At 44.7% G+C, this 27,688-nt stretch overlaps 1 protein-coding gene across 1 annotated transcript in view; it reads left to right on the plus strand.

The window, feature by feature from the left end:
• Positions 1-293: 293 nt before the first annotated feature.
• Positions 294-27,688, plus strand: part of UBTD2 (ubiquitin domain containing 2) — a 41,509-nt gene continuing 14,114 nt past the window's right edge. Inside the window, exons 1-2 of the mRNA XM_072348406.1 lie at positions 294-441; positions 24,222-24,458. Coding sequence (XP_072204507.1) covers positions 372-441; positions 24,222-24,458 — 307 coding nt within the window. The 5' untranslated portion in view covers positions 294-371. The remainder of the gene's footprint in view (positions 442-24,221; positions 24,459-27,688) is intronic.

A 27,688-nucleotide genomic window follows, 5' to 3' on the forward strand; every position in this document is an offset into this window, starting at 1 on the left:
CCGGGAAAACCAAACAAACCGGGCCGCCCGCTGCCCGCATTCCGCTCCCGGGCCCGCCCACGTCGCAGCGGAGCGGAGCCTCGGCCAACCCCGCACCCCGCACGGCCTTACAGCCGCGCCCCTCCGGCCCAGGACCATCCGCGGCCTAGAGCCAGGCCAGGCGGAGGGCCGACCCCACCCGGGCGGGTGGCCGGGGCGGATCGCGGGCGGAGCCGCGCTCCGGGAGCAGGCCGCGCCCCGGGGGCGGTGTTGCAGAGCGAGGAGGCGGTTCCGCAGCCATCGCGCCTGCCCGGCCGGCCGCGGAGCTCGGCTGCAGGGGGAGGGGGGTGGGGGGGCGGCTTAGCGGCGGGTCTGCGGGCCGGGCGGGCCCCATGGGCGGGTGTGTGGGCTCCCACCACGACTCCTCGGGCAGCCTCAACGAGAACTCGGACGGCACCGGAGGTGAGCGGCGGGGCGGGCGGACGGGCGGGTTGCCCCCGGCGCCGCGCGGGGACCCCTGGCGGGCGGGCGCTGCGGGCCGGGGCCTGCCGCGGGGCCGGGGCCGGGCGGGGGAACCGGGCCGCTCCGCACCGCGACCGCTCATCCCCGCACCGCGCCCGACCGCGGGGCTGCCGCCCGGGCCGCAACTTTCCCAGAGCGATGTACGGGTGTGCTCGGAGCCCTCGGCCCACGGAGGGTCTCCCCCCCTCTCTCCGGGAAGGTGCCTTAGCCGGGGGGCGGCCGGGCACGTGTGCGCTCCGCGGTGCTCCGCGGACGGATCCTCCGGGCTGTGGCTCCGCTCCCCCCGCCCGCAGCCCTCCTGCGGCACTCGGCGGCGGGGCAGCGGCCTGCCCGGGGCTCCGGAACTTTGTTTTCTTTGGGCTCAGTTCCTTGTGGTAAGTGGAAAGTAATTCCTCAGATAACTTCGGTCCTGGCACTACCGTGGGTTGAGCTCTTTTTTTTTTCCTCTCCTTTTTTTTTTTTTCTCTTTATTCTCTCCAAGAAAGATGGATGCTTTCTTCTAGCCTAGCTCACCCATGCTAAGTCAGTTTCCAGTGACTTCAGAAGCTGGAGCAGTGTGCTCTCGCTGTGTGGAAGCGCACACCTCCTGTGTGCAGACACTGCTGCGGTGTAAGCGCCTCAGTCCTTACGCTTCCCTCCACCTAAAAGCCTGACTGATTGCTTTTTCAATCTGAGGACCCCTGATGTTCTCCAGCAGAGCTGTATGTGCTGTGCAGTCATTTAAAGTCAGCCTACCAACAGGACAATTGGTGTATCGGTTGTCCTTGCGCGTACAGGGACCACAGATACCAGGCTGAAAACTGCTGACCTAGATCTGCATCTTCCCCCGTGCCTTGCAGAGTGTTATTTATTGGTTTGATTCGATTTCAGGCAGCCCAGCTGGTTGGTGTTCTGTCCCATCAGTGACTTTACCATCATTCCATAACATATACACAAAAATGCAGTTTGTACAGTTATATCTGGAGCGGCCACCTGCTGATTAATACATAGTATACAGGAATACCAGGAAGTTCCTTTGTGTGGGATTTAATCACAACATCATTTTCATTAAAGGAAATTATATAGCTTTGTCTAGTGCAAGTCTTCCTTGCTCTTCCCATCTATTTAAAATAGGTAAATTCATTTGTGTTAAGAAGTTGTTCTTAAAAGCCGTGCCCGGTGCTAAGGAAACTTACCAACCAGTAAGAGATGGGAGACTGAGTAAGGGATGTGGAAGTCAAGGAGAAAGAACAGCAGAAATCTTCACATCCTATAAAATCTTGACCAAGAACCATCAAAAAAGCTGTGCTGACAGTTTTTCCAGGCAGGTGTTATGAGGTAAGATTGTGTCACAGAAATAGCTGTGGTTTAATTTTCTTACTCTTATCTCGCCTCCGATGTCCAATGAATGAGATAGGGGGGAAAATAATTATGATCAGGGTTTTGCTGATGTTGTAACATAGTAATGCTGCTTTATTACGTGCTTGGTAGCAGTACAGAGGTACGTGATTTCCATCCAAGTTGTCTAAAGATTGCTGTCCCAAGAAGACTTAGTTGGAGCACGTTCCTGTAAGCACCGTACATGGCACGACATGCTGCAGCCTTTGGGTTAGTAACCCACTGTGCTTGGTGCATCAGAGCAGCAGCTGGATTCCTGGAGATGTAAGATGCAGAATGCATGTCAGCTGGCTGGCGTTGATTCATGCTCTGGGGATAATGTTCCTTAAGGTTGTCTTGCTGAAGTGAGAAGTGATGTAATTTCAGTTGAATTATGCGCTTCTTAGGGCTGTCTTAAACAATGAGCTGCAGTGTGCAATAGCCCGTTCTGTAAGGCTGCGTATCTGTTCTGCTTCTCCAAAACAAGGAAGGGGAGGTGGGGATATAGGTTAAGGGGCAAGAACTTCAGCGCCTCTTCTGTTACATTTAACTCCCCAGGCGCTGAAGTCCTCCCTTTGCTAATCCTTAGGGTTACAAATTCTGAAAGGGTGCCCATGCTGAGAATGAAATCTGACTTGATCTCCGGAGGGAGTTTATGACTCGAGGCAACAGAAAACGAACCAGCTGAAGCGCCCCAAGTGAGTGTCAGTTTTGAGCCTTTCCTGGACAGAAGGGCAGCCTGCTCCTGTTCCTGAAAACAAGGCTTACTTCCTCCAACTGCTGTTTTGTGACCAACTCAAGTGTAATCGCCTTCAAGTTGCTGTCAATCAATCAGCAGAGCTGCCTCGTTTTGTGTGACTCAGGAAGACGTTTTAGAATAGAAACGTTCCAGTTCTAGCCAGAATGCTGCTGCTGATAGACTGACTTTGGAGGAGCATTGTTTTTTTTGCCTCAGAACAGGAAAGTTTCTTAAAGAATGACAAGCAGTCATGAGATTGATTAGATAGTAACAGCAGCGCTTGATGTTGCATAAAAGCGGGAGCCGGATCTCAAGTCTAATTCATACCAGCCTCCATCTATTACAGTGCAGTGAAGAGCTGATGAAATCCTGCTAGATGATATCATCGGAATGAAAATCAGAATTTGTCACATCCCTTTATTGTCCTCCGAGCTTTTGTCAGTCAGCGGCACTTCCAGTCATTTCCCTGCTGCTCTGCAAAGCTGACAGTGCCCTGGACTGTATGCAGTTCCTTTGTCTTTTCCTATTGCAAAGGTCAGAGAGATGCTTGCATTTATCCAGAGAACTATTTAATGTACTTAGGTGTGTCTCTGAGTGTAAGAACAAGCTAATCAAACCTCCTGGCTCGCCTGTGTGCTTACTGTGTGCTGTGTTCCCATTGACCAGAGCAGGAGGAGTCTGTTACTTGGCAGGAATTAAACAGATGCTGCTCTGCCCGTCCTGCTAGAGATGAAATGCTTCTTTCAGCTTGATACCACCTGTTTCATTATCACTGCTCTTTTTAGTGGGTTTTCATTTTGAATAGAATAGTTCTTGTTGTATTTAGAAAAAAAATCCTGGCTCAAAGCTTGGGGCATTATAGTCCAGCAGAGCTGTGCGGTGCTGTGTGGATGTCCTGGGTGATGAGGTGGTTTTATTGGTGACTCTTTAAAGGAGATAAAAAGAACAATGGGAGATGATTGTAGACACAGATGTTCCTTCCCACTGCTTTAGCTCAGCTGTCTCCTGTCAGACATTCCAAGCTTTCAGGAGCCAAGCAACAAATCTCCTCTTGCTGCGCCTTGTCAAAGGTGATGGAATTTCTGCAGAAGAGGGAAACTGGGAGAGAAATAGCTGCTCTCTGGCTGCGTGCAGCTTGTGTGATGACCTCAGGTGTCTGTTCAGAAAGGCTTTTTGAAACATCGGGTTTGGAGTTAACTGCTGGAGAGCTCTGCGTTGTGCTTGCAAGTGTGGTCTAACAGCTTATCAGGTTAAGTTTGGTTTGGCACAAACCAGAAACGTGCAAGTCCTCTTCAGAAGGTTCTTGAGTTTCTTTTCCATTTCTTGGAGGGGAGGACGGGGAAGGTTGTGAAAGAGAAAAATGAACCCATTCACTTTCTTCCGGTAAACTCTTTCCTTTGTTACTAGTTGCGTATTACTTTGCCTTACTTCCCAAAGTTCAGAGAGAGTTATCTGTGCGGAGTAACTCAGGGCAAGAAATGCCACGTCCTGACGTGCGGGCATGACAAGTCATTACAGATTAAGGCTCTCTGCTGTGGCTGTCTGATTGCTGCTGTGCTCTCCTTGCAGGATGCGAGCTGCCTGTTGGAGCTCTTATCACCCTTCTTTGTTAGGGAAGAAGATGATTCTGTTTGAAATCTGTCTTCTTTACTGCTGCTCCTATCAGCCAGCAGTGATAATGGAAGCAGGAGGAAATAGGGCTGCCCATCTGACTGCTGCACCAGGATGTGTGGAAAGTATCAATTATTCCTGCAATATTTGCTACAGTGCTGGTGCTTCATTAAGTTCTAGCAAGCCAAATGCCAGGCTTTACCTCTGCTTTCAGGGGCTGGACAACAGTTTCTGAAATGTCTTCAGCTGAGTGCTGCGTCGTGCTGTATATCACATGTCTGATCTGGAGTTACAATAACTGCTTTCATGGTGCTTCTATGGGAGGCTGACCAAGGGAATTTGCATATTAAGTAGTCAGATTTGTTGCTCACAATTGCATTAATACAGTAGGCCCATGCACAGCTAGCACAGGGTTTTTAAACAAGGATCTTATGACTGAGCAGTTAATAGCATTTGGTGCATACCCCGTATGTCAGCACACAAAGAATCTCCCAGATTGCGTTTTGCAGTGTTTTAGCTGTTGATTGCAAGCCATGGATACAGTGTGGCAGCTCGTAGCACCTTCCTGGGATTGTGGTGTTGTCTGAAGCAGGTTGTTTGGGACTTCAGGTTGTTCCTGCTGCTTTATAGTGCAGCCTATAACCTTATTAAGATAAGGTGCTGTTTTGCAACAGTAATACTAAATTTGGGAACAAGCATTGGGCGTCATATCCTACCGTGTTTTTTTGTTTTAAAATGGAATAAAGAAAGCTTAGTATGCTTCTCACAACTTGTTGTAAATCTCTCATGATTTCCACAGCAGTACATGTGGTTTTAATCAGGGCATTTTAATAAAAGCCATTAATGAATGACTTATTTTTCCTATGGCCGGGCACATGCAGCCTTCTTGGGTTCAGTGGGATGTGCAGTTTGGTACAGAGAGCACCTGAGGATCATTTTGATGCCATTTGTAGCCTCGTAGACTTTGTTTCTCAGGTGTTAACAAATAACTCTTAGAAAATGAAATAAGGTATTATGTTTACTGTTAATAAGGGCTGACTAATGCAGCTGTTCTGTTTCCTTTTTGGCCTTGTTCCTTTGTGTAATTGTTTGTTTGGTTTCTAGATGAAGCAATTTGTTTTAATTTCTCTGCTTGGGATTTCAGTGTTGAAATTGCTGAATATTAAATATAATAAATTGAACATTCTTTGTGCTTTGGAGATTTTTGATAAATGAAAACATGTTATTCATTGCCTGTTTGAATAAACTCTTAAATATATCAGTAATCCCCTCTTATTGCAGTGGGGTAATATGATAGCTATTATTTTTCATATGAATGGTGAACAATACAATCTATGAGTCACGACTTATAATATAGTTGAAGCCAGAAATAAAGATCTGCCTTGCATTTAGGTCCTAGCCATTCCTGCAGGTCCTCTTGCCAAGCACCAAGAAGGATCAAGGAAGCCAGAGGTGGTTTGATTGCCCAGATCTTAAGAATTGACTAATTTAACTAATTCTGAGGAACTTCTGACCAGATGATGATGTTCCAGCAATGAATGCAGCTATTCCTTTGTTTAAGTATCACAGTCCTTCTTTGTTCAGAGGGTTTTAAGTAAGAAGCACCTTTGCTCTGTGCTGAAGGCAAATACTGGCCAGTAGGTACCTCATGATCCTCCCAGTTCTTTCCCATCAGATTGCTGTGACTTTAAGCTTGACTGGTGTAGTATGGCCATCCTTTGCTGCAGGGCTGCCAGGTACCAGCATGTACACTGCCATGCACTGTGGCTTTCCAAATAAATGCTCTGGGGGAAAATGCAGTGGGTGGTTTCCATTTGTGCTGGGGATAGTCCATGAACATGTAACTGAAGCTGGGTGTGTAGCAGCAAGTTTCACTTTCCCAGTGTCAGTGGAGCATTTCCAGCTGGGAGTCCTGCAACCACAGAGAAACTGGGCATCAGTTGGGTGCATGTCAGGCAAATGTCAGCCTAAAGGCAGGAGCCACTGGTTCGCTTTCATGTGCAGGTGCCTAGGGTGTAGTTCATGGAGGTTTGTTTTTCCTTCTTCCATCTGGAAGCTCTGTAGGTCTTAAAGGCACATCATGAAAATAAGCCTTTCTACGTGTTGCCATATCTAGTTTTAAAAGCTAGTTCTCATCATCTTATTCATAGTATGAATGCAGCGAGCAGGTTGAGCTAGATGTCTCCCCAGTTTGGGGTACTGGAAGGTAACTGACCTTGGGTGGGTGCAAGCAATATGTGTGCACACGCTGGGCTCTCAGTCCTCTCTGCTTTGTTTACTGACAACACGCGGTCTCTATTTACTCACAGTAATGCTAAGCCTTGGGCGTTTGCTTTGCCACTTGGTGCTGTGGAGGGATCGACAAGTCAAGCACACCAGCACATCAGAGTTGCTCCTTGGGCAGAGCCATTGCCCTCCAGTGGGGACCAGTGTAAGGAATGGAGTGGTCACTGTATGGGATGGAAGCATGGCAGGGCTTGGAGACATGGATTCAGTGAGGTGACCCTTTCTGTGAAGCACGTAGAACAGAAGGAAGAGTAAAAAAGGTGAAGTCAGTAACCTGGTTTCTGGCTGTTAGAGAACAGCCTTACTTGCACTTTGGGGTTTCCAGTTACAACTTAATTTGCTGTGTATGTGTTGTCTGGCTGAAATCTAAGATTTGAAGGAACAGAAATGTTCCGCTGCTTGTGATGCAGAAGAAGAGAAGGTTTGTGTATTTATTTTAAAGAAAAATAGTTTTCCCTCACACTGTGATTGCATTTCTCGGGTGAGAAGTGCAGAATTGAATTCAGTGCTTCATACTGGTTTACCAGAGATGGGCAGAAGCAGTACAAGTGATGCATCCAAAAGCTACCAGAGTGCTTGTGTTACGCAGCTTGCACAGCTAATGGAAAACACCTATAACATTGTGTGTAACTGGATATTTTACTGTCTTGACCTGTTTGCAGTAAAATATGCAGGCTGTCTGATGTGGTTTAAGGTTCAGCCAGATCCTGAGTTTTGCATTTCTGCCTATGCTGACCCTGGGCTGATCTCTCAGCTGTCACCTGGCAGTGGCTCTCTCTCCTGGCAGGCTTGGGTTAGGGCTGTGCAAGTGAGCGATGGCCAAAGGCAGAGCAGAGCAAACCGTGTAAGTGGATTTTAATCTGTTTCCCACCTTTTGAAGTGAACTAAAAGCTCTATTTTAAATGCTGAGCAGTGCTGGTATCTCTTAGGCTACCTTAAATATTTGAAATAACATAAGCAGCCTGTCATCCTGAGGTTTCACAGTATTGAGAGAAGCAGAGCAGCTGCATCTTCTGCAGGTAAGAAGTGCACGAGCAACTAATACGTGCTGTTAATGAATTTGCATCCATTTGACCCTCTGGGAACTAATGTACAGCATTTGCAAACTGTGTTAAGTACAAATACAGGTGGTGGGGGGGAGGCCTTTCTGCTGTGCTCGCCTATTAGACCACTTTTTCAGCTCTCCCATTCTTCCTTTTCCACATGTCCTTTTCTGTTCCCTTCCCACATACTTAATGAATGTGACTTAACAGGAAAAACTCAAAGCATTGCTTGGAAGCCATTTGTGAGAGGAGATGGACACAGTTTAGAAGGGAAGAATCATTTCTTTAGGAGAAGCTCAGATGCGTGCATATGTGTGTATACATGCATATATGCATACAGACATCCTTGTGCTGAAAACGAGATAGAAGGGAGGAGGGGCTGGGAGTTTCTGCATGAGCCCTCACGTGGTTTTCCCACATTCTCCAACTTGAAAGAGGAGGCCCTTTACAAATGGCAGTCAGGAGTACTTCAGTGGTTTTCAATGAGAACAGGTGCTGCCATGGAGAAAAAGATTACAGGCTAAAGCATTTGGAAACATACAGTGTGATGCTGTAGAATGCATGTTATCGTCTCGCATTACATAGGGAGTGTTTACCCTTAGTAAACATCTCCCATTACTGACATTTTTCTATAAATAACTAAAATATGGCTCATAATTATGAACATTTTATAATTTGTAATCTCTAGTAAATGTCACAACTGTAAATAATTTGTGTAGTGCAGGGAACCCGTCGTGTAGGAAGGCATTTTTTCACCTTCTTTTCATTAGAGATGTGTGTTCTTTGAGAATACTCATAGGGTCTGAAATTGTATCAGCAGCAGAGCACAATGGTTCGGGGTTGGGAGCCTGCTACCTTTGTATTTTTAAAATTCAGTTGTGGAACTCAATTTCTGCTCTCACGCTGTGATCAAGGGCACTCCAGATTCATGAGAAGGATCTCTCGTGGCATTTACTTTGTCGCTTTATTTTTCTGCCGTAGAACTATCATCTCCTGTGATTTCTTGTCTGTGGGGATAAATACAGTCTTTTTGTAAAAGAGTACCTACAAAACAGCGGATAGCACCTGCAGCTGGCAAATGCCATTTCCTCCTGCCAATTTTTGTTTGGCAACGTGCTGCTTTTGAGCAACTGAGCCTACTGTGGAACATTGGTAACTGCGGAGTAGTGCCTATCTGGCAAAAAGGTAAATAGTTGAAGAAAAATGGCTGATTCACATGCTTACAGTAGTCTCTAAAAACAACTTGGGTTGGAAGGGACCTCAGAGATGGCCCAGCTGTGGGCTGGCTGCCCACCACCGGCTCAGGCTGCTCAAGGCCCATCTGTGGCCTCGGGGGCCTCCAGGGTTGGGGCACCCACAACACGGAATGAGTTGTGAGATGAAGGCAAAGGAAAATAAGCTGTATGGAAATGGGGAAAATGGTTTGGAAATGATAAACATTGCATGGAGGTTAGACTAACAATTTTGCTAAGGCTGGCTTGGATGTACTCTTGAGGAAGCTATATTTGGTGGCAGCAGTAGTTAAACATACGTCGCGATGAAGCTTTGCACTCCAGTCCTTCACACCTCTCGCTAGCATCGTCCTTCGCCCCGGCTGCTTTTGGTGCCGTTGTGTTTGGGATGTGAGCAGAATGCCCTGCTGCTAAGGGCCAGCAGAGCTGTGCTTTGCATTGCATGTGTGTTGTGCACAGAATGCCAACTGCAGAGTGGGGAATTGGGGTCCCAGCTGGGGGCTTGGCGCTTCCAGGGGTGGGGAAGGGGAAAGCTGTCAAATCGCTCTTTAAACTTTATTTTAAGGAGTAGGAACTGATTTGAGTTAGATGTTGATGACTTGGCTCAGTAAAATGCATAATGGACTGGAGTTTTTTTCATTTTCTTTACTACATGCCTAGAGAATTACATTAAATAACATGGCTTGCTATTCAGTAATGGCTTTTGTTCTGCGATGTGTTTATCAATATTGGGTATTTCTCTTAGACAAGTTAAAATAATCATTTGAGATAAGTTCTCTTATTTGCTCATTTGTACGTCAGTTTTCCACATCTGTGTATCTCCATTATATCCCTGTCCAAATCTAAAACAAGTTCTGGTGCCAAAACAGCTTGAGTTCCAACAGAAAGCCACATGTGTATTGAAATTACATTGCTCAATTGAAGTCACATGCTTTGGATCAGTCACGTATTGTATAGCCTCATGCTGATGGTACTTAAGACAGTGATGGAACATTGCATTAACACAACTGAAACAAACACGTTCATTGTACATACCCAAGGCATTTCAGCTGCTGCATTGATATTACAGCACAAAAATAGCTCCAGAAATACTACAGGCTCAGTTTCTGGCCTCGGCAAAATGCCTTCAGAAAGGAACAAGAGGGGACTCAGAATTTTGGCCTCCCCTTTGGGAGAAGCAAGGAGCAGCACTGTCAGAGCAGGCAAGCAGCGATGTTGTGGTTCAGCATCTCACTGCAACAAGGGACTTTGGGCCATAGGGAACCCACCAGTTCTCCAAATGTAACTCTCAGGAGAGGTTCTGAAAGTCTTGTTTTTTCTCTCAGTGTGAGAAGAACAATACAGGATACAGTCTATTTCCCTGTAAACCTCTCAAAACAGCTTAAATTCTAAAAAAAATCTCAGAACAGTTATTTAAATGGCATGAACTCTATGAAAGCATACCTGGTGTTCCTACACTGTGATGAGGTGCTGATGGCCTAGGCAGCTCCAGAGAGGTCATTACGGAGTTAATGCCGTATCTCCAAACAGGTTTCCAAAAGCTTTTACATAAAAGCTTATTTCTTCTGGGGGGAAAAAAGAAAAAAAGCCCTTATCCAAATACTCAGAATACCCTTAGAGTTAATTTGCAGTGAGAAGGAATACTGCCGTGTTTCGTGACTTGCTGCGACCTTGTGGAGCTCTCTCGGATTCTGTCCTGCTGCTGATTTCTTTGGGGACGCTGCACTCACAGCTGGATCAGGCTGTGTGAGTAAAGACACAGGCAGAGTCCTTGTTGGATGAGCTGATGAACACTGGGTAGATTGAACCAACAGAACAGAACTAGCCCCAGAGGGTTCACAGTCAGATGGCCTTGAACAGGCTTGTCTGAAGCAACCTCTGCGTTTTCTGATTGCATGTGCTAGCTTTTGGTCAAGTAGGCCTGAGCAAAAGTGGATTTCTTTTACTCCTTATCCTTACATCTTGCTTCTATCGTCACCTGACATATTTACCTTTAGTTAGTGCTCCGAGGTAGTGACCTTGTGTGAAGTGCTGTCTCAGTTTCTGCAGTGATTGGCTTTGTGGGCCTTCACTTACTGAAGTCCAGTGCGATGTCAGTAGAGGAGAAGCTCAAGTGTTGATGTGTTTGTCTTCCTGGGATGTTTCACACCCTTTCTAGTAACGCTCACTGGTCTCTTGTGCCTAATAACATTCCTTCTGGGAGCTGGTTTTAAGTTCAGAAGGAGAAGTCATGGCTTGTGGTTAAATGGCCAACGGAGCTTTTATAGGCCACTTGAAAAGGGAAATACTTTACTGGTGTTTGGAGAGTCAGTGCCCAGAGCTGGGGAAGGCACGGCAACCTTATTTTAAGCAGGAAGAATTTGTATTCCCTGTTTAACTTGAAAACAGTGAGTGCAGATTAGTTTTGCCAGTGGAGAATTACAAGCATATCTGACATAAGTCAGTTAAGCGTGGATTATTTACCAGACAGCCGAGGAGTAGAGATCTGGTGGTGTGTTAATTTGTGAACCCCAAAGGGAAGCTCACCCTTAAGCCCACCCGTGGCTGGGTCCTGCTGACTGCTCAGTGCTGGTGTAGCAGTGGCACATGGGAGGGTTCTTTCACTACCATATCCAGACATCATCAGCCCTGAGGCTGATGTTCTCTTCCTGTTGTTTACACTTAGGGAAACAAGCATGCTGTAGAACTATGGAAGAAGCAGAAGTGCTTTACCATCTTGGGGTGGAAACATATTCCTGAGGCTCAATAATTGGCATGAAGCTCTGCTTTGGTTAGGAAAACACGATGGGTACTTGGGGTGGTGGAGGCGGTTTGGTTCCTGCAGGCATCCCGCCTTGTTAACGTCTCTTGGCAGCCTTTGTGCAGAAAGATGCTGTGAGAGCTGCAGCCTGATGAGCAAACCCGTTAATAGTTTTTGTTTATTTGTTTCTATAGAAGTAATGATGTTTCAACTTGAACCAAGGTTGTGCAAAGTCCAAGATGACAGTGCTGGCAGAGGTGTCTATTTTCTAGTTGAATGCTGCGTCAAGCAGAATATTCCCTATTAGAAACGCTACCAACCAACTTCATCTTCTTGTAAACTCCTTTCCAGGGTTGCCTACTCAAGTATGCTGTCACTATCTGATTGCTCTTCCTGCCAGATTTCCCAGCTGAATTCATCTCCCATTGATAAAGTCTGTTTCTAGTGGTGCAATGCAGCCGCTCTTCCTTCTTTCTTGTGTTTTATTTTGTTGTTATTAAGAAAAAAAATGATACAATAAAGGATTTTTTCCATCAAGTGCTTCTCTTCCATGCAGGTCAGATTTAGGTATCCGCCCCACCTCTTCTATTGTTTTTGATGCGTTTCAATGCAGATTTGCTTGTTCATTCCAAAGCTCAATAAATAAAGAACATAGTTTCATGGAAAACAGGCATTTTCTAAGAAGAGTGCTGACTATTATGTGTGAGAGTCAGTTTGAATGCCGAATGGTGAGCCCACATGAACAGGCTGTTTTCGATTAGGAGAGCAAATGCTGTTTTTATTCTACAAAATGTGTCTTAAGATGATTCAGTTCTGGGCAGTGAATATTCTGCGTTGCTTTTAAGGACTACTGGAAGGCTTAAGAGATCCTTGCCTTGAGAATGGGATTAAAGAATAGTTATGCCTGATTCAGTCTAATTTAAATATATTTTTCGTTGTTTTTATAAGTCTGTATTGAATGGTGTGTTAGAGGGGAGTAGAGAATGTGTGATGTTAGCAAGGTGTGCTCATTACAGGTGCCTAGAAAATGTAATCTCAGCGAATATCTGCTATCTAGGAATAGGCTCACCTTGAACTGTATGAGCCAGAAATCGGCCTTTTTCTTCTTTTTACTCAGCTCCTACCAGATGAATCAGAAGGCACAAGCTATTCTGTGACAGCTGAGAGGAAAGCGCCGTGATCTGGGGAAAGGAATTACAGCTCGGTTGTAAAAATAGAAGTCTGTTCAGAATGCAGGAAATCAATCTTTCAGGTTTAGTGTGAAAAGAATATGAAAAGTGGCTTATTCTTTCTGGTGGCTTTTCCACTCATCTCTAAGTAGCTTGTACTCATCATGGACATAGCCCAGCAAGGATTTCTCTTCCCACACCAAGGGAATCTTTTGTTTCTTGTTGTTTTTCTGGTTATTTATAATGGCCTCTGTTGCTAGTAGTACCTAAATATTGCTGGAAAAGGGAGGGTACTGGATGCTGGCCATAGTTCTCTGAACCAGAGATACAGCCTAAATAGTAAAGAGAAACTACTGTTGGAAAAAGCCCCTTGCCTGGGGGCTGGCAGTGATAACAGAGCTGGATTGACGGCTTCCAATTGCAGCCGTATGTTTTTTAGTTCTTAGTTTTGATACAGGCTTTTAATAGCAAGAAAACTCAAATAGTTTCTTTGTGTGTTTGTTCTATTCACTGGGGGATCTGAATGGCTTTCTTTCATGTTTACAATGGCATTGCTAGTGTCAGGGAGGCAGCAGTGGGGTCCCTGCTCGGCCAGAACCCTGGATGCAGGGTGCCCTGATTGGTTTTGCAGAAGCAGCATTCTGTGTGCATAGTTTGCTCATTAGAGCACAGCAATTACTACAGCAGACTGGGTGAATCAGAAGTGTTCCTGCAGCCAGTTGTTCTGCAAGTTCTTCCCTTAGCCCCTGTAAGCAGCTTTTTTACTCAAGGCTTTCAGTACTGCCTTCACCTAAACAAGAGAGATGTACCTGTGCTGTAAGTGTGTGGAACTCTGCAGGAGATGGCTTGTTTTCAAATGGCCCAAATAAGAAGCTCTTTTCACCAATGCTCTCATATTCATTACCTGCCAAATTTTCTTATCCTTAATTTTTTAGCTTGAGTGTAATTTCTCATCAAGAAAGAGGAAAGGATTGATAAGAGGCATCTGTCTGATGTTTCCTTAATCTCAGGACCAAAGACCTCTCCTACGAGAGCTGAACTCTTAAGTTCAGTATTAACATGGTGCCTGGATGAGTTGCTATGAGATATGGTTTAGTAGCTTGTGGTAGTAATGGTGGTAGGAGGACAGTTGGACTTGATGATCTTGTAGATCCTTTCCAACCTTGTGAATGCTTTTTTGAGGAGACAGAGGTAGCCTGTGTTCAACCCTGGTGCAGCTGTTGCTGGGTACGTGGCAGCCAAAGCCTTTGCCAACATGATCATTGAACAGCATGTTTTTAGCATACCCTGAGCCTTTGAGAATAAAATGCATTTTAAATCAAATCCTGCTACCAGGTTATCCCTTCCTTACAAAAGAAGTTCCTTAAGTGCTGTTGTGTCTGCTGGAAGTGCTGCCCTCTGTTGCGGAGCAGGCATCACTCCATGCATTCACAGAGCTGAAGACTTCTGCTCTTGGGGCCTTTTGAAGGAGATCAAATTAATTTGCTAAGGGTGGTAGGGTTTTGGCTGCTCTAATCTATCTTAATTTGAGCCCCTGGGTCCCTCATCTTGTGCGGGCTATTTAGGAGGCTGGCAGCCAGGGATGAGCCAGGCACTGTGTATATTTGCGTGCACTTCTCATTTTAGGTTAGGAAGACAAATGATAGCTTTCTAATTATCAAAGCAGCCCACTGAGGAGCCTTGTTATTAAAACATATCTCTAATTCTAGGATACAGATGGTTTTCTTGACAGGAAGTGTACTTGGGAAATGGGAAAACTTTGTCCGAGTTTTATATGCCTAATACCAATAAACAGACGTGATTTTTGCAGCTTGGCCTTTTGAAGTTGCTTGGGCATTAGTAGTATATAGAGCATAAAATAGCATAGATACACTATGTGCAATTCTAGAGAAGTCCTGCTTGTAGATAAAAGGGTAACAAAACCTCGTATGAGTTGTTCTGAAGCTTTACCTGTTAAATAGCCTTTCAGAAATGCCTTGATATCCCACCGGTCTGTAGGTTCTATCAGCATTAATCTGATCAGCAGTGAAAAGTCACTAAACCGGTAGAACATGTTCAGCTTGGCCTCTGCTAAAATACAAAAAATACCAACCAAACCACCCTTGGAATGGAGTATGTTTCACATTGACATCATTTCATGCTGTCAGATTCTGCTATGGAGCTTCCAATGTTGAACTGCTGTCCTGGAGGGCCCCAGCACCGCCTGCCTGCAGCCTTCATTTCCAGGCTGACCAGCCTGTCCTCACGGAGAGCTGCTGCTGTGTGTGCAGCAGCTGGGGCAAAGCAGAACAGCTACCAGGTGTGAAGTGAAACCATTTAAACATCTCTTAAATGGGAAGCACATCAGAAGCATCTAAAAATTGATAAGGAAATAATTTGTGAGCGTGAGGCAGTAATTTCATCGTGGGAAAAACTACCTTGTAAAATAGAGCTTATTGATTAAATCCTTAAATGTTTGTTTACTGTGTCTTACCCATTCCTTATACTGAGCAGTTGCCTTTTGGCTTTCCAAATGGTGCCTATAGAACATAAAGCAGAACTGTAAAATTAAATCATTAAGATAATGGATGTTTGGTATGTGTGTCAGGTGAAATTCCTATTTTCGGTTCATACTGATCTCTTAATTAACTGACGAGCTTAAGTAGCTGAGATGCAGTAGCAGTGCATTTAGTTAATTGGCTAACGTGAAATTCTATCCCTGCCAATAGTTGTCACTGGAATAAATTCAAGGAACGGTGTTGGACGGTGTTACTAAGCTAATCCAATCATCGATCTTGGCAAGGAATAACAATTGCCAACTGGGGGCTTTTTGTTCTTTCCCCTCTGGAGTTGGTGACATCCAAGCACACCTGGCACTGTGCTTCCCCTTCCAGCTCTTTGCTGGGTCTGGAGATGGGACAGCAAAGGGAAGCTTTGTATTGTCACGTAAGAAATTCATTGGTGGTGTTTCTCCAGAAAGCCTTCAGAAGCAGCAGCATCAGAGCACACGCAGCTGTATGTGGTTCTGCTGGCAAGGGCTTGCCAGATGGATGTCAGCAAGATTGCACCTAATCAGGGTGGAACCGGCTTCATTGTGTAAAGAAAGTTATTAGCTTAATAATTCTTATAACTCTAGCAGGATAAAAGATAAGGCTGCCTTTGATATGTTATTTTTTTTCCTTAAATAAGTCCTTCCAATGTTAGCAAAATTGTGGTGCACCAACTAGAGAGTAGATAGGCAGCAGTTGACCCCGTTTGTCACTTGGTGAATGCAGGGAACTGGTGTCACCTCTTTGCTGTTCTGCACGGCAGGGCTCAGCAATGGCACCGCTCCATGGGCACAGCTCTGGGAAGCTGGACTGTGCTCTGAGCTGAGCCTTGTGCTGCCTTTGTCTCACTTGAAGCTCACACAGCTCGTCTGTTGGCTTGCAGGGAAACACTTGAAGTATTTTGGCTGGAAGTTTTTGGGTGTTTGCTGTCCCATGATCACCAGCAGGCATGCAGCTGGCCACAGGGAACCTCACTGCACAGTTTGATCAGGTGGCTGAAGTTCCCCTGCTAGCAGAACAAGAGGGGAAGCTGCAACAGGATCTTGGCACGTTAGTAGTGAGTTTGCCAAATTGCATTCTTCCTTGTAATGGGAGACAGAACACCATGGGTTTTTAGGTAGTTCCTGCAGAAGCTTCCTGCTGCATTCCCACTGTGATTTCCAGCTCTGCTGTGCAGCATGCTGTGAGTGTTTTGTTTTGCACATGAGAAGCTGTGTTGGTGCCAGGCTCTCAGCTGTGACCAAGTCTCAACTTGAACCACATTGTACAGCCTATCTCAGACAGAATCATAGAATATCCTGAGTTGGAAGGGACCTGTAAGGATCACTGGGTCCTGCTGACAGCTTTTGTAATGGTGGTTGCCATAGGTACCCAGTAAGATGGCCTGGTGGTGTGATGTCACAGTGCACAGTGAAGGTCTCAGTGTTTGCATGCAGTGATTTGCAAACACATAAATCTTTATCCAGCACTGCAACAAGCTGAAAACAAAATGTTCCCATCTGCCAGAGGTAGGAATAGTTTAGATGCTAGTGTAAAGAGCACTGAGAGGTAATTGTGTTGATAAGGGCAATCCCTTGAAGCTTATCTACCACAGCAGGGCTGAAGCTTTGCAGTCAGTGTCTCTGCACTGTGCTTGCCTGCTGCAGAGCAGCACGTGTGGCTCTGAGATACCTCTGGGGTGCAGTCATTGCAGGTGGGCACCACCTGGCCATCACCCTTCCTGGCAGCATCTGGCTCCATGTGCCATCACCCCTTGGCAAAGGTGCTAAGAGTTAGAGATGGTGACTGCTCCTATGGGCATTTCCTCTGTCTAAAGAGATATACAGTATCAGAACTTTGAGATGAGATGAATTTTCTTTTTTGCTTGCTTGCGCTTCCAGCAAGGATCCAGTGAGCAGGCAGGGCTCAGGAGTGACCATAATGTCCTTTGAAGCTTTTGCAAATAGATAATAACTCCATAGAACTACTACTAGGAAATGGTGCGGAGTTTCAGCGACAGACCAGTGTGAAGAAGTTCCCTTTGAAAAATGGTTTGAGAAGTTGAGGCAAATAACAATAGAGAAACTCACAGTGGCTTTTCTTGCATTATTGCTCCATGCTGCAGCACTTACTCAGAGCGTTTGTAAATGTCAGGGTTCGGTGTCCTATTCTCGCAGCCTTGGAAGCAGAGAAACCATCCTCATAAAATGTGAATGAACAGACTGGAGGCCGACTCTCACCTCTCGCCAGCTGGCTCTCCGCTGTGAGCTGCACCTCACAGACAAAACACAGATAGGTTTCTGAGTTCTGTGAATAGCAGCCCTGTTACAACAGTGCAAAGCTGGTGTCAAGGCTGCTGGGTAGCCGGGCAGAAGCTGTGTGTGTTTTGGGATGGGCTGGGATGTTTGGGTCTGGTATACTGTCAGTGTGAGGATCTCACAGCTTTGAAGATTTGGCTTCTTGCTGCAATACTGTCAGTTTCCTTGAAATGTGAGAGGTGATGAGATGAGCTGCTGGAAATCCAGGCACTCTTGATTTCTTCTGCAGTTCCTGTTGAAAATGATGGGAGCAGTGGAAAATACAGAGTAATAGCTGGGAATTAGAGTCAGCTCCCTTCTTTGTCTAGCACATTTGTATGCCTTCATCCTTTCATATGTTTTATCTCATTCTGTGAAGTCTCTGCAAGGATCTAGTGCCATGTGTCTGCAGAGTGCCCTGCCTGTTGTTACCAGCATAACTTACATTTTGCACCATACTTCTGTTTCTGTGCAATTAGTTTGAGAGGAAGATATTAGGTAAAAGCTTAAGGGAAACTTTGAGAAGCAAGGGAAGTGTGTTCCCTGTGCCTGCTTTGAGTGATGCTCTGTGACATCCATGGTCCTGGCACCGGTGGGCAGCAGGCAATAGGATGGCACAGGGATGGTCCCTTCATCTGCAGTGGGCTGCATGCATTGCTTAGCACCAGCACACTGCAGTCATGGAGGGGCACAGACCTGGCTTTGAGCGATCAGTTCCCTGGCCTCAACTGTTCCTTCCCTTTTGCCACCTGTTTCTTTCCTTCTTCTGTAACATTACGTTTTATGCACATCTGTTCAAATACAGGACTTAAATTCCTATCAGGCGATACGGTTTGTCTTGTAGTGTTCATTCCCAGCTTCTTCATCATGTCCCTTCATGAAAAGCTTACTTCCAAGCATTACCAGATGGGTAGGTATATATACATATACAGCATCTGGAGGACTTTCCCAGTCCTCAGCATCCCTAGAAGCATTGTCCTGCCCTAAATGCTCTCACAAGTGTCTTAATAGACATTTCCTTCAGTTTTCTTTTGGAATCTCGATGTTCCTTCTTTTACTTGTTAGAAAAATTTGGTTGTTTGGTGACACGTAGCATTTGTAAGGCTGAAAACCTTTTATTACTGCCCAGGGACACTTCCTTTCCAAGATACTGTTCTTGCCTTGCAAAGATGTAGCCTCCAAAAGAAAAAATAAATGTGGAAAGCAGTAGACATCAGATTCTGCTATTTTCCCATTGTTGTGTAAGCCTGCATTACTTAATGCAGTTTAGATTGTACGAGCCTATGTGACTTAATGTAATTCAGATTGCCATCATTTTAGATGCGATGCATTTCTCCCTACCCCCACCCCAGTTTCTCTGTTCTTCTGCACCTCTCCTTTGTAGCAGCTTTTCCTCCACATGTGATTGTCATTTAGTGTCTGGAAGGATTACACCAGAGACAGGCACAAAGGCAGGTACTAGATAGTGATGCCCAATTACAAAATGCCTTATGGGGAAATTGGAGCAGAATAGATTTAAAATGGGAGTAATTTGATGATAGAGTACTACTCGCTGATTTTGGGGAGGGAAGCCCTTGGGACTATTACTAAAGGAAACTTTATCAGTAGCAAATTGTTGCTTTGCATTTCATTTGTCTTCGAAAAGTATTTTGTTAGCAACCAATCCTGATCTGCAAAAGCAATTTGTCAGACATTTAGTTTTGATTAGTTCAGTTTATATAATAGTTAGTTAACTCCTCATGACTGTCTTCAAATAATTACCCTTTGTTTCTCAAGTTGCTCAGCTCCAAGAGGATACCGCTTCCACTGCTGAAGCTGTGCATACCTACAGTTTAAGTTGTTCTTGCTGCCTCATGCAGAGCTTGGACCGTGCTTTGTCCTCAGCAGTTATTGCTTCTGTCTTCCTCCCCTGGAGCCTGGCACTCGTCAGACCTCGCCTTTACACTGAGAACAGCTTTGGAAATTCTGTCTTTTCCTATTCAAATAGTCTCCGTTTTGTTAATTTTCTGCCCTTATTTCAGCACTTCTGTTCAATGTTCCTGCTCTTTTCCCCACATTTCGTTTGAAATCTTTTATCCCTTAACACTTACACAGTTGTCTCTATCTCTTACGTATTAATATATATATGCCAGATTTTCCCAGTACTGTTGTCATTTCCACATCTTGATGTTCTCTGCTATCAGCTGCCCAAATCTGCTCTTAATTAGTGCCCTCCAGGCTGAAGAATCCTCCATGCCCATCTTGCTCATGCTGTCCATCCGCAGAAGTGAAAGCTGCAAAGGACCTTGTTCTTTCAGCTCCTGTGTGCAGCTTCTGGTAAATGTGTGGAGATCAGCAGCTTTGGGCCTGCAACCCTAAAGCAGGGTCTGACCAGTCCACAGGTTTCCGTCTGAGAATGGTGCTGCCAGGCTCTCTGCACCATGTGGACTGTGTGTCTGTAGAGACATTTTTGATGCACGTTTTGGCCAAATTTGGATGTGTTTTCTTTTAAGAGCAGCAGAATTCTGATGCTGCAAGCAAAAGTTTCAAAAGGAGGGGAAGAGAGAGGAAGAAATTCACTGTGGAGCACTTGCATGGGTTTAGCATAAGCCAAATATTATTCCTGACCTCTTTTTAAGGAATAGATGAAAGATTCCTTAGAAAGTGAAATGAAAGAAGCTGGCATGAGGGCATGAGGATGACTGAAAGCAAAGGGACCTTTCCTGAGGTAGTTATGGTTCAGTTCAGTTGCAGGAGGTAACACAGGCTGTTGCAACAGGCCAAGTCCTGTGGTCTTAGGGGGTTACCTGTGTGGTTAATAGCAGGGAAAAGAGGAAGATGGAAATCAGCACTGAAGCAGGGATCTACCCGTCCTTCTGTGGAGACAGAACATTGTCTGATGTCTCATTTGACTGTTGCATTTGTTTGATTTGACAGTCAGCCCTCTGGGGCACAAATATTATCCCATTTGATTATTGAGGGCTACAGTTCATGGGTTTATAAACCAGGAATTAGAAGTGCTTTAACTGGATATTGGCATTTAGTATGAGACTTCGTTACCAGCTGCTTCTGCTCATCTGGCCCACTGCGAAGGAAGCAGCAGTGCTGTGATCTGTGGTGACAGTGGCATAACAAACACGGAGCAGCTGTCTGCAAAGAGTTCTACACAGGCACTTTAAAGTTCTGTGAAGAAACTGATTTAAATATCTGGATTTATCTGTGTAAGCTCATTCAAAGCATCGTTAACCTACTGATTCCATTGCTGTGAAGGGAAGCTGTGGGGAAAGGAAGCAAGCCTTCAGAATTCATGCTATGAAATAGTGTGAGAGGTAAGGGATGTAGATCTGCTCATCTGAAAAATACCATTCTGCAGGTTTTCAGGACTCTGGTTAACAGGACCTGCTGTAGGAGCTGCCTCCAGGATTCAGGGGGTATTCTGTATTCTCTACCTTTGAAATGAAAACATCACACCCTGCTGCACAAGTAGCCTACTTGCCTCACTGAAATATTCTTAGGCCACTCTGAGGGATGAAACAGCCCAGTAAGGGATGCTTGGCTGGATGGAGCCTTGAGCAGTGCTTGGATTCTGCATGTGTGGGAACGGCGTGTTGCGGCCGTCCCTTCTCCTGCCTTGACCCCTTGTATTCTGCAGCATCTCAATAGACAGGCATTTTTTTTCCTCCTTTGCATGCTGAGCTCTAGGAAGTTCACGTCTCTGTGCACTGCTGGAGCAAGAAAACTCCAAATATATTTTCTTGAGGTGTCGCTAACGTGCTGACCTTTGTCTTTTTGAAAAGCAGGCTGTTAATGGTCTCTGTATTTTCCATCTAAATAAATCTCTTGCCAAAAGATCAACCATCGCCATCTATTGAGACTTTCAATATTGCTTTAGAGAGAGCGTGCCTTTTTGGCATTTAGAAAACAGTTTCACATTTTCAAGAAGGATATTAATAATTTCTTAGTTACGTTGAAGTGATGTAAGATGAAAATTTAATGTGGATGTGACTGTCTATTTGAGACCTTGTAAGCTGTTGTGCCTCTGATATATGTGGTTTAAATGAAGTCGTTTTCTTCGGAGCTGTAGTTAACTTCTGAAGTGAGGTTCATAAAACTGGCATTGTAAATACCTGACAAACTGCTCCCATTCATTTCAGGGCAGATTCTAACTCATCTTTATCAGCTTTATTACAGCTTTGATGTTGTCTGAAACTTTGACGATGGAAGTTCACGTAGTGATGTTTCTCTCTAGTGACTGAAACTTGAAGTGGAAAATGAGGGATGTTGGCTATTTCATGCATTACATTTTTTACACGTTGTAGTGCTTTTTGTCTCATTTCTGCTCCATCTATTCACACAGCTGAAGCGATGTAAATATTTCTTCAGCAGGGCCTAAAGCTTTTAGGGGATTATTGATGCATTTCCAGTAAATAGTAAACACGTTAAAGACCTTTTTGAATACCAGCTCATGAAGCCAGGTTGCGTTTAAAGGCTTGGTGCTGGGATGAATGGCTTCCACCATCCTTTCCAGCATGGAAAGAGAAGTTATCGCTGGGTTGTTCATCCCCTGTAGGCAGGTTGTATTTCTAGGGAGAAGTTACCTGAGACTGCTGAGGTCTCTGTCTCTTTTGGTCTCTGCCCTGCTGCTCTTGCCTGGTGAAGACCCATCTATTCAGGTGCCGTCTTGGGCAGGGAAGGGTGGGAAGGGGAGAGAAATAACCTTGTGCAGCTCCTGCTGCAGGAACTGCTGCTTTGTTCTGGGACTGCAGGAGTGCCTTTAGCCTGCTTCCATAATTCATGTTGGGCAGGAGGAGAGGGCCCTGTGGGATAAATTAGCATCCATTGAACATACATGCTAACAGATGTTAGCCGAAGTAAAATGGAAGAAAAGATGCCCACTGACCCAAATTCGGTGCATTGTCCTGTTTATTCTGTCTGTCTGAAATTTCCATGTTCTGTCTGCTAAGCTTTAATAAGGAAACAATTCCTTGCTCCAGTGTTTTACCACATATGTTTTTGCAATTTCATAACATACTGTTTAATGCATGCAGTGCATCTTGTCTGGACTGCCTCCTTCGCCATTGTTCTTTGCTAAGCCATCATCAGCTCCCAGCCCGCATGTGCCCAACCGAGGCTTGGACCATTAAGGTGGGGACTTTGCCAGGAAACTTGGTGTTTTGTAAACACTTAGGTTTGCTGTTCTGCAGTCTGTTAAATGGTCAGCACTTCTTTGAAAAGCAAATGGAAGCAATCTTGTGGAAGCAATCCCATGGAAACAACAGGCAATAAATGCTTGTGGTCACTTGAAAGGATTCTGTTTCAGAAGTTTATTATTGTTAGTCTCTGCATGGGATACAGAATAATGTCTGGAGTGCCGTGCAGTTGTCATTTGCTACTTCTGATTGTGATCTGACTTAAGTTTCCACACAAATTCTCTATCATAATCTGCTCTCTGGTCCTTGAAGAATTACCAGGAGCCTGATCTCAGCCTACCAGCAGCTGGGAAACTGCAGTTCCCATCTGAGTTTTTCAGGCCTCAGCTCCACAGATGTGGGGTGACATGTCTGCTCATGCTTCCATGGCATGGTAGCAGCTGCAGTCCCTCTGCTCTCCTGGGGCTGCACAGACACTTCACAGAGAAGGGATGTTGTGGTGTGATCCTTAGTGGTACTCCTAGTAGCACTTACCTGTCCCTCAGGAGCTTTCTGGTGCCATCATCTAGTGTTTGTGACCTCTCTATGTTGATGCAGCTACTTATTTTCAGCTGCAAACACCCTTGAGTGCAGTGTGACTGCTACAGGACATCTTGCTTCCTCTGGAGACATCCAAGCTGTGTACTCGAGGTTTTGCGGTGGCAAGAACTGCTTTTGTGGTTTGTCATTGTTCTCTTCCCGTGCTGCTGTCACAGAGTCCCATTTCAGCAAGGTTCCTGCTGCCAGTGCGGTTCTGACTCTTGCAGGGAGAGGTTCTACCCTGTGAGCGCTAAAGTTCAATCCCTTCATTGTCTTTGTACCTTAGATAGCAGTAAAAGCTTCCCTGGTCCATCTCAGCGTTGTACAGATAGACTTGATTTTTAGTCTCTGCCGAATAAAACGTGTGAAACAATTTTTTTAGAAAGCACAATTTTCAGTTTCATTTTTGTAGCACAATGGAAGCTGGTAATATGTATCTGGTTGCCATCTCAGTGTTCAAGTGCTCATTGAATTTCTCTATACTCATAACGGATGTCTTCTAGCTTTTTCACATAAACCACAACAGAAGAGCCCAAATGATGGGTTCTTTCTGTCACCAGGATATGTTTGGGGCAGATACTAATGACAGAGCCTGTTCTGTGTATAGGAAAGAGGCATCCACTCTGCTCCCAGGCACCTCCAGGCATCTTGCTCAGACAGGAGTTGAAATATCACCTTGCTTGCAGACTCAAACAGAAGAATGCTCTTAGTGTGCTCTCAGCAGTGCTGTAATTTAAAGAGAGCACAGGTAGTTTTAATCCAACAACATTAGACCAAAGTGATTATCTTAACTGGCTTTTGCATAAACATAGCTGTAGTTACAATAAACATGAGAGAGTTTGTTTTATTTTGAATGAAGTAACTGCTCATTAAAGCTTGACAGAATCCTGGATATTCTTCAGGGATTCGGGGTTGCCCAAAAGTAAGTTTTGTCTTCACAGAATCTTCGTAGAATAACCAAGAAAGGCTGGAGTAACTTTGTGCTGTTAACTTTTTTTTTACTGAACATCTCTTTCTCTTTTCACCCCACAGTTGCTCTCGGTCGTAATCAGCCCTTGAAAAAAGAGAAACCGAAATGGAAAAGTGATTACCCCATGACAGACGGACAGTTGCGCAGTAAGAGAGACGAGTTTTGGGACACAGCACCAGCTTTCGAAGGCCGCAAGGAGATTTGGGATGCCCTCAAGGCTGCTGCACACGCTTTTGAGAGCAATGATCATGAACTGGCGCAAGCAATCATTGATGGTGCAAACATAACACTACCACATGGTAGGTTCAGCTGAGATGGATGTGGCCTGTGAGAAGCATAAAGGGGAGATTAAGCTAATGAGTTTTTAATCTAAACATCATTTGAGGCATGCAACAGATTTAAGTACTCGTATTTCAGCATGCGTGATATCTTTCTATATGGTGTTTCAGAGCAAAATGATGTTAATTTGTAGAGGGACCAAGGAAACCCGCCATTCTGCAATTATTGAAGTGTGAATGTTTGATCTGTTACATTTTATAATGGGCAAGTTAAGGGTCTGATCTCTGTGATTAGCAGTGTTATCTTTCCCTAATCCTTTAGAACACTTGGATGCTCAAAGATTTCCAGTCTGCCTTTGCAAGGCAGTAACTTTTCTCCTGATCCTATGGGAGCCTGTGACACTTACATTTGTTCTTAAAGTTTCTTTTCTTGAGTGTATGAAGAACCAAACTCTCGGTGCTGGCAACCTGCTGTAAGCTCTTGTGCAAGATGCACTGTAAGCACTCAGCATTTCAGTTGCTTTCCCTTTCACAATGTTGTACCAAATTCTGTTTTTCATCAGATTCTGTTCTAATTCACTCTGCCCCTCTGAATGGAATCGCTTCCCTTTATGCCAAATACAAATATGGAAGAGAGAAGATGGGGAGCGGGGAATAAAGAGGTTTATACCAAAAAATGAGCTGTTGCCCCAGACACATGGAACTAAATGCTCTATAAACAACACAGTATATATACTGTCTTCTGGAAAGAGAAAAAAGCTAATTTAGAAGAGTTTATACCTTACTTTCTGTGCTGATAAATCTCCATGAGGTTGGCTACTCATATAGGCATTTCATTTTTTTTTTAATCCTTTTATTGGTGCTGTTCAGGATCTCAGTTTCCATAAGAAGTCACCATTTATCTTACCTTTCCTTGGCTTTAAGTGGTCCAGGTATCATTTTTCCATATAGAAGCATGAAACATTGCATGTTGCTGTACCTTGGGATGATTTTCCCACTCCTGTTTGGCACTCAGTCTGTAACCAAGCTGAGAGGTTGGAAAGTTTCAGGGCTGCAATATGACCTGTCTTTTCCATAATTCATGGGCTGTGCATTGTAGTCCTCTGGAACGTTGTTTGTTTTCAAGGAGGTTTGCATTTTGTTGGTTTGATTGATAGCTTCAAGGGCAGTTACATGTATGGAAATGATTTCTGTAGCAGTTTTAAAGAGGAATTTGTCAATTGTTTTCAGAACCTGCCGATGCTGGGGAAATCTCACTTCTTCTTACATAAATCTACTACAGTTCTGTCAATAATTAGTCCTAATCAATTGGAGAAAGAAAAGCAATTCCCTTCCTTACAAGCTAGTGTGATTTTCAAAAGATAGACTCCTTTCTCTAAAGTGGAACTGATATTAGAAGGCCTTTCTGCAAGCATTTGTCATAGCGACTATTACCTTTCGGGCTTCTTGATTTTATTTATCAATACTATATATTAAAGAACATATTACATTTATTACATCCAGGAAACAAAGTGTTCTCCATCTCAATAGATAGCATTACTGAGTTTTGTCCTTTGCAACATCTATGTTGCTGAAAATGTCTTGGAAGAAACTGAGTGTTGAGGCAGCTTATGAGCTCGTGGGAATTGTATGGGTGAGAGGATGGCAATAATTTGAAGTTGCAAATATGAGCTGTTCTCCAGGTTGAATTGTAGCTTAGCATGAGGAATAGTCTCTCTCTGAACACTTGCTCTGCGGAGAGGGTCTGATGCTGGTTATGACTGTATGCCAGACTGACAGAAACATAATTGTTTTAGAAAACGATAACCTGAATCACAGAGAATGCTTTTGTGGAGAGAGGGTATTATTTGTGTAATGTGGCTCTGGAATTTGACAAGACCCTGATAATGAGCTATTTTGACAGCATTAGAATATGTATTCCGTTTAAATGGTGCACAAGTGTACATGTGAACAGCACTTCCAGGGGCAATGTTAAATTCATGGCATCCAGTCATGCAGAGAAGCTGTTCAACACGTTAGGGCTCTGCTTCCACCCGTCAGAGTGGCACAACAGCTTGTAATTGAGGAGGAGGATTTTATTCAAATGGGGAAGTTTCAGCAGTTCAGCTCTGCTGGGAAGAGAGCGTCTGGGTTCTGAGATGGTGTCACTTGTGTGTCCTTCACCTCCATGGAGGGAGGTTGCATTGTGTCAAGTTACCATATTTTGAATGACTGAATTTCTTGAATAACTGCTTGCTGTGCCCAGTCAGAGTTTCAGGCGTTAAGTCCCAGCGCTTTCTGGTTGCAAGCAAACCAGGCACATAGCTCAGCTCTCTTCTCTGGGCAGTCTGAGGAATTTAGGTTGAATGCTTTGCCCTGGAGACGAACCCTTTCGCTGTCACTGAATTTAATACTTAAAGAAGTATGTGCACCATGAAGTTTTGGCTCTTCAGCAGACAGTGTGCTCAGGATACTGCCTACTGCTGACAGACTGCAGTCTGCTTTCTGAGGCCCACATGCAGAATATTCTGAATATTTCAGAAATAAGCCAGGAATCAAGCTCGTATTAGAGCATCTGTTGCCTATGCAGACCTGGCCTTTGGTCAGGCTCCAAACACAGAGAACATTTTGAGTGTTTATCCAAAATGTTGAGAGCAGTGCAAAATTGTACACGCAAAATTGAGTTACTTGCTTTTTATCCATCTTTTTGCTTGTGACACTTGTCTCATGCATCAACTGCTTGCATAGTTCTCTGTTGTGTGACCTTTCAACTACAGAGGAAGCAACTTCGTGTAGGAACTCAAGTGCTTCTTAGTCAGCAGGCATTGTTGGTGTCATGCATGAACAGATGATGAATGAAAGCCTTCCGTCTGCAGGGCTCCTGTTGTCACCTGAGCTTGTCTCCAGGTAGGCAGGACAAACAAACTCCCCGTGTTCCAAGTGACACCAAAACTCTCCACGTTTTTGTTTACAAGAACTCAAGTTGTGCAAAATTTAAGAAGAACGTATCTGTTAAAGCTGATGAGCCTGGCTGCTGTGTGTGCATTAAACACTGAATTTTGTGCATACCTCCTTTGTGCCACCAGTCACAATTTAGATGTAGATGTGTGCTCACAAACGTGATGCAGATCTCTTCCCAGTGCCACTAGTTCTGCCCCTGTGGGGTTCCGTGGTCTCTGTACTGACACTGCAGCATGGCAGGTGTCACCCATATGACCTATCATATCCAGCTTTGTACCCTTCTTATTTCCCATGGCTGCTTACTTGGCCAT

This window comes from Excalfactoria chinensis, chromosome 13, assembly GCF_039878825.1.
Source record: "Excalfactoria chinensis isolate bCotChi1 chromosome 13, bCotChi1.hap2, whole genome shotgun sequence".
NCBI lineage: Eukaryota > Metazoa > Chordata > Aves > Galliformes > Phasianidae > Excalfactoria > Excalfactoria chinensis.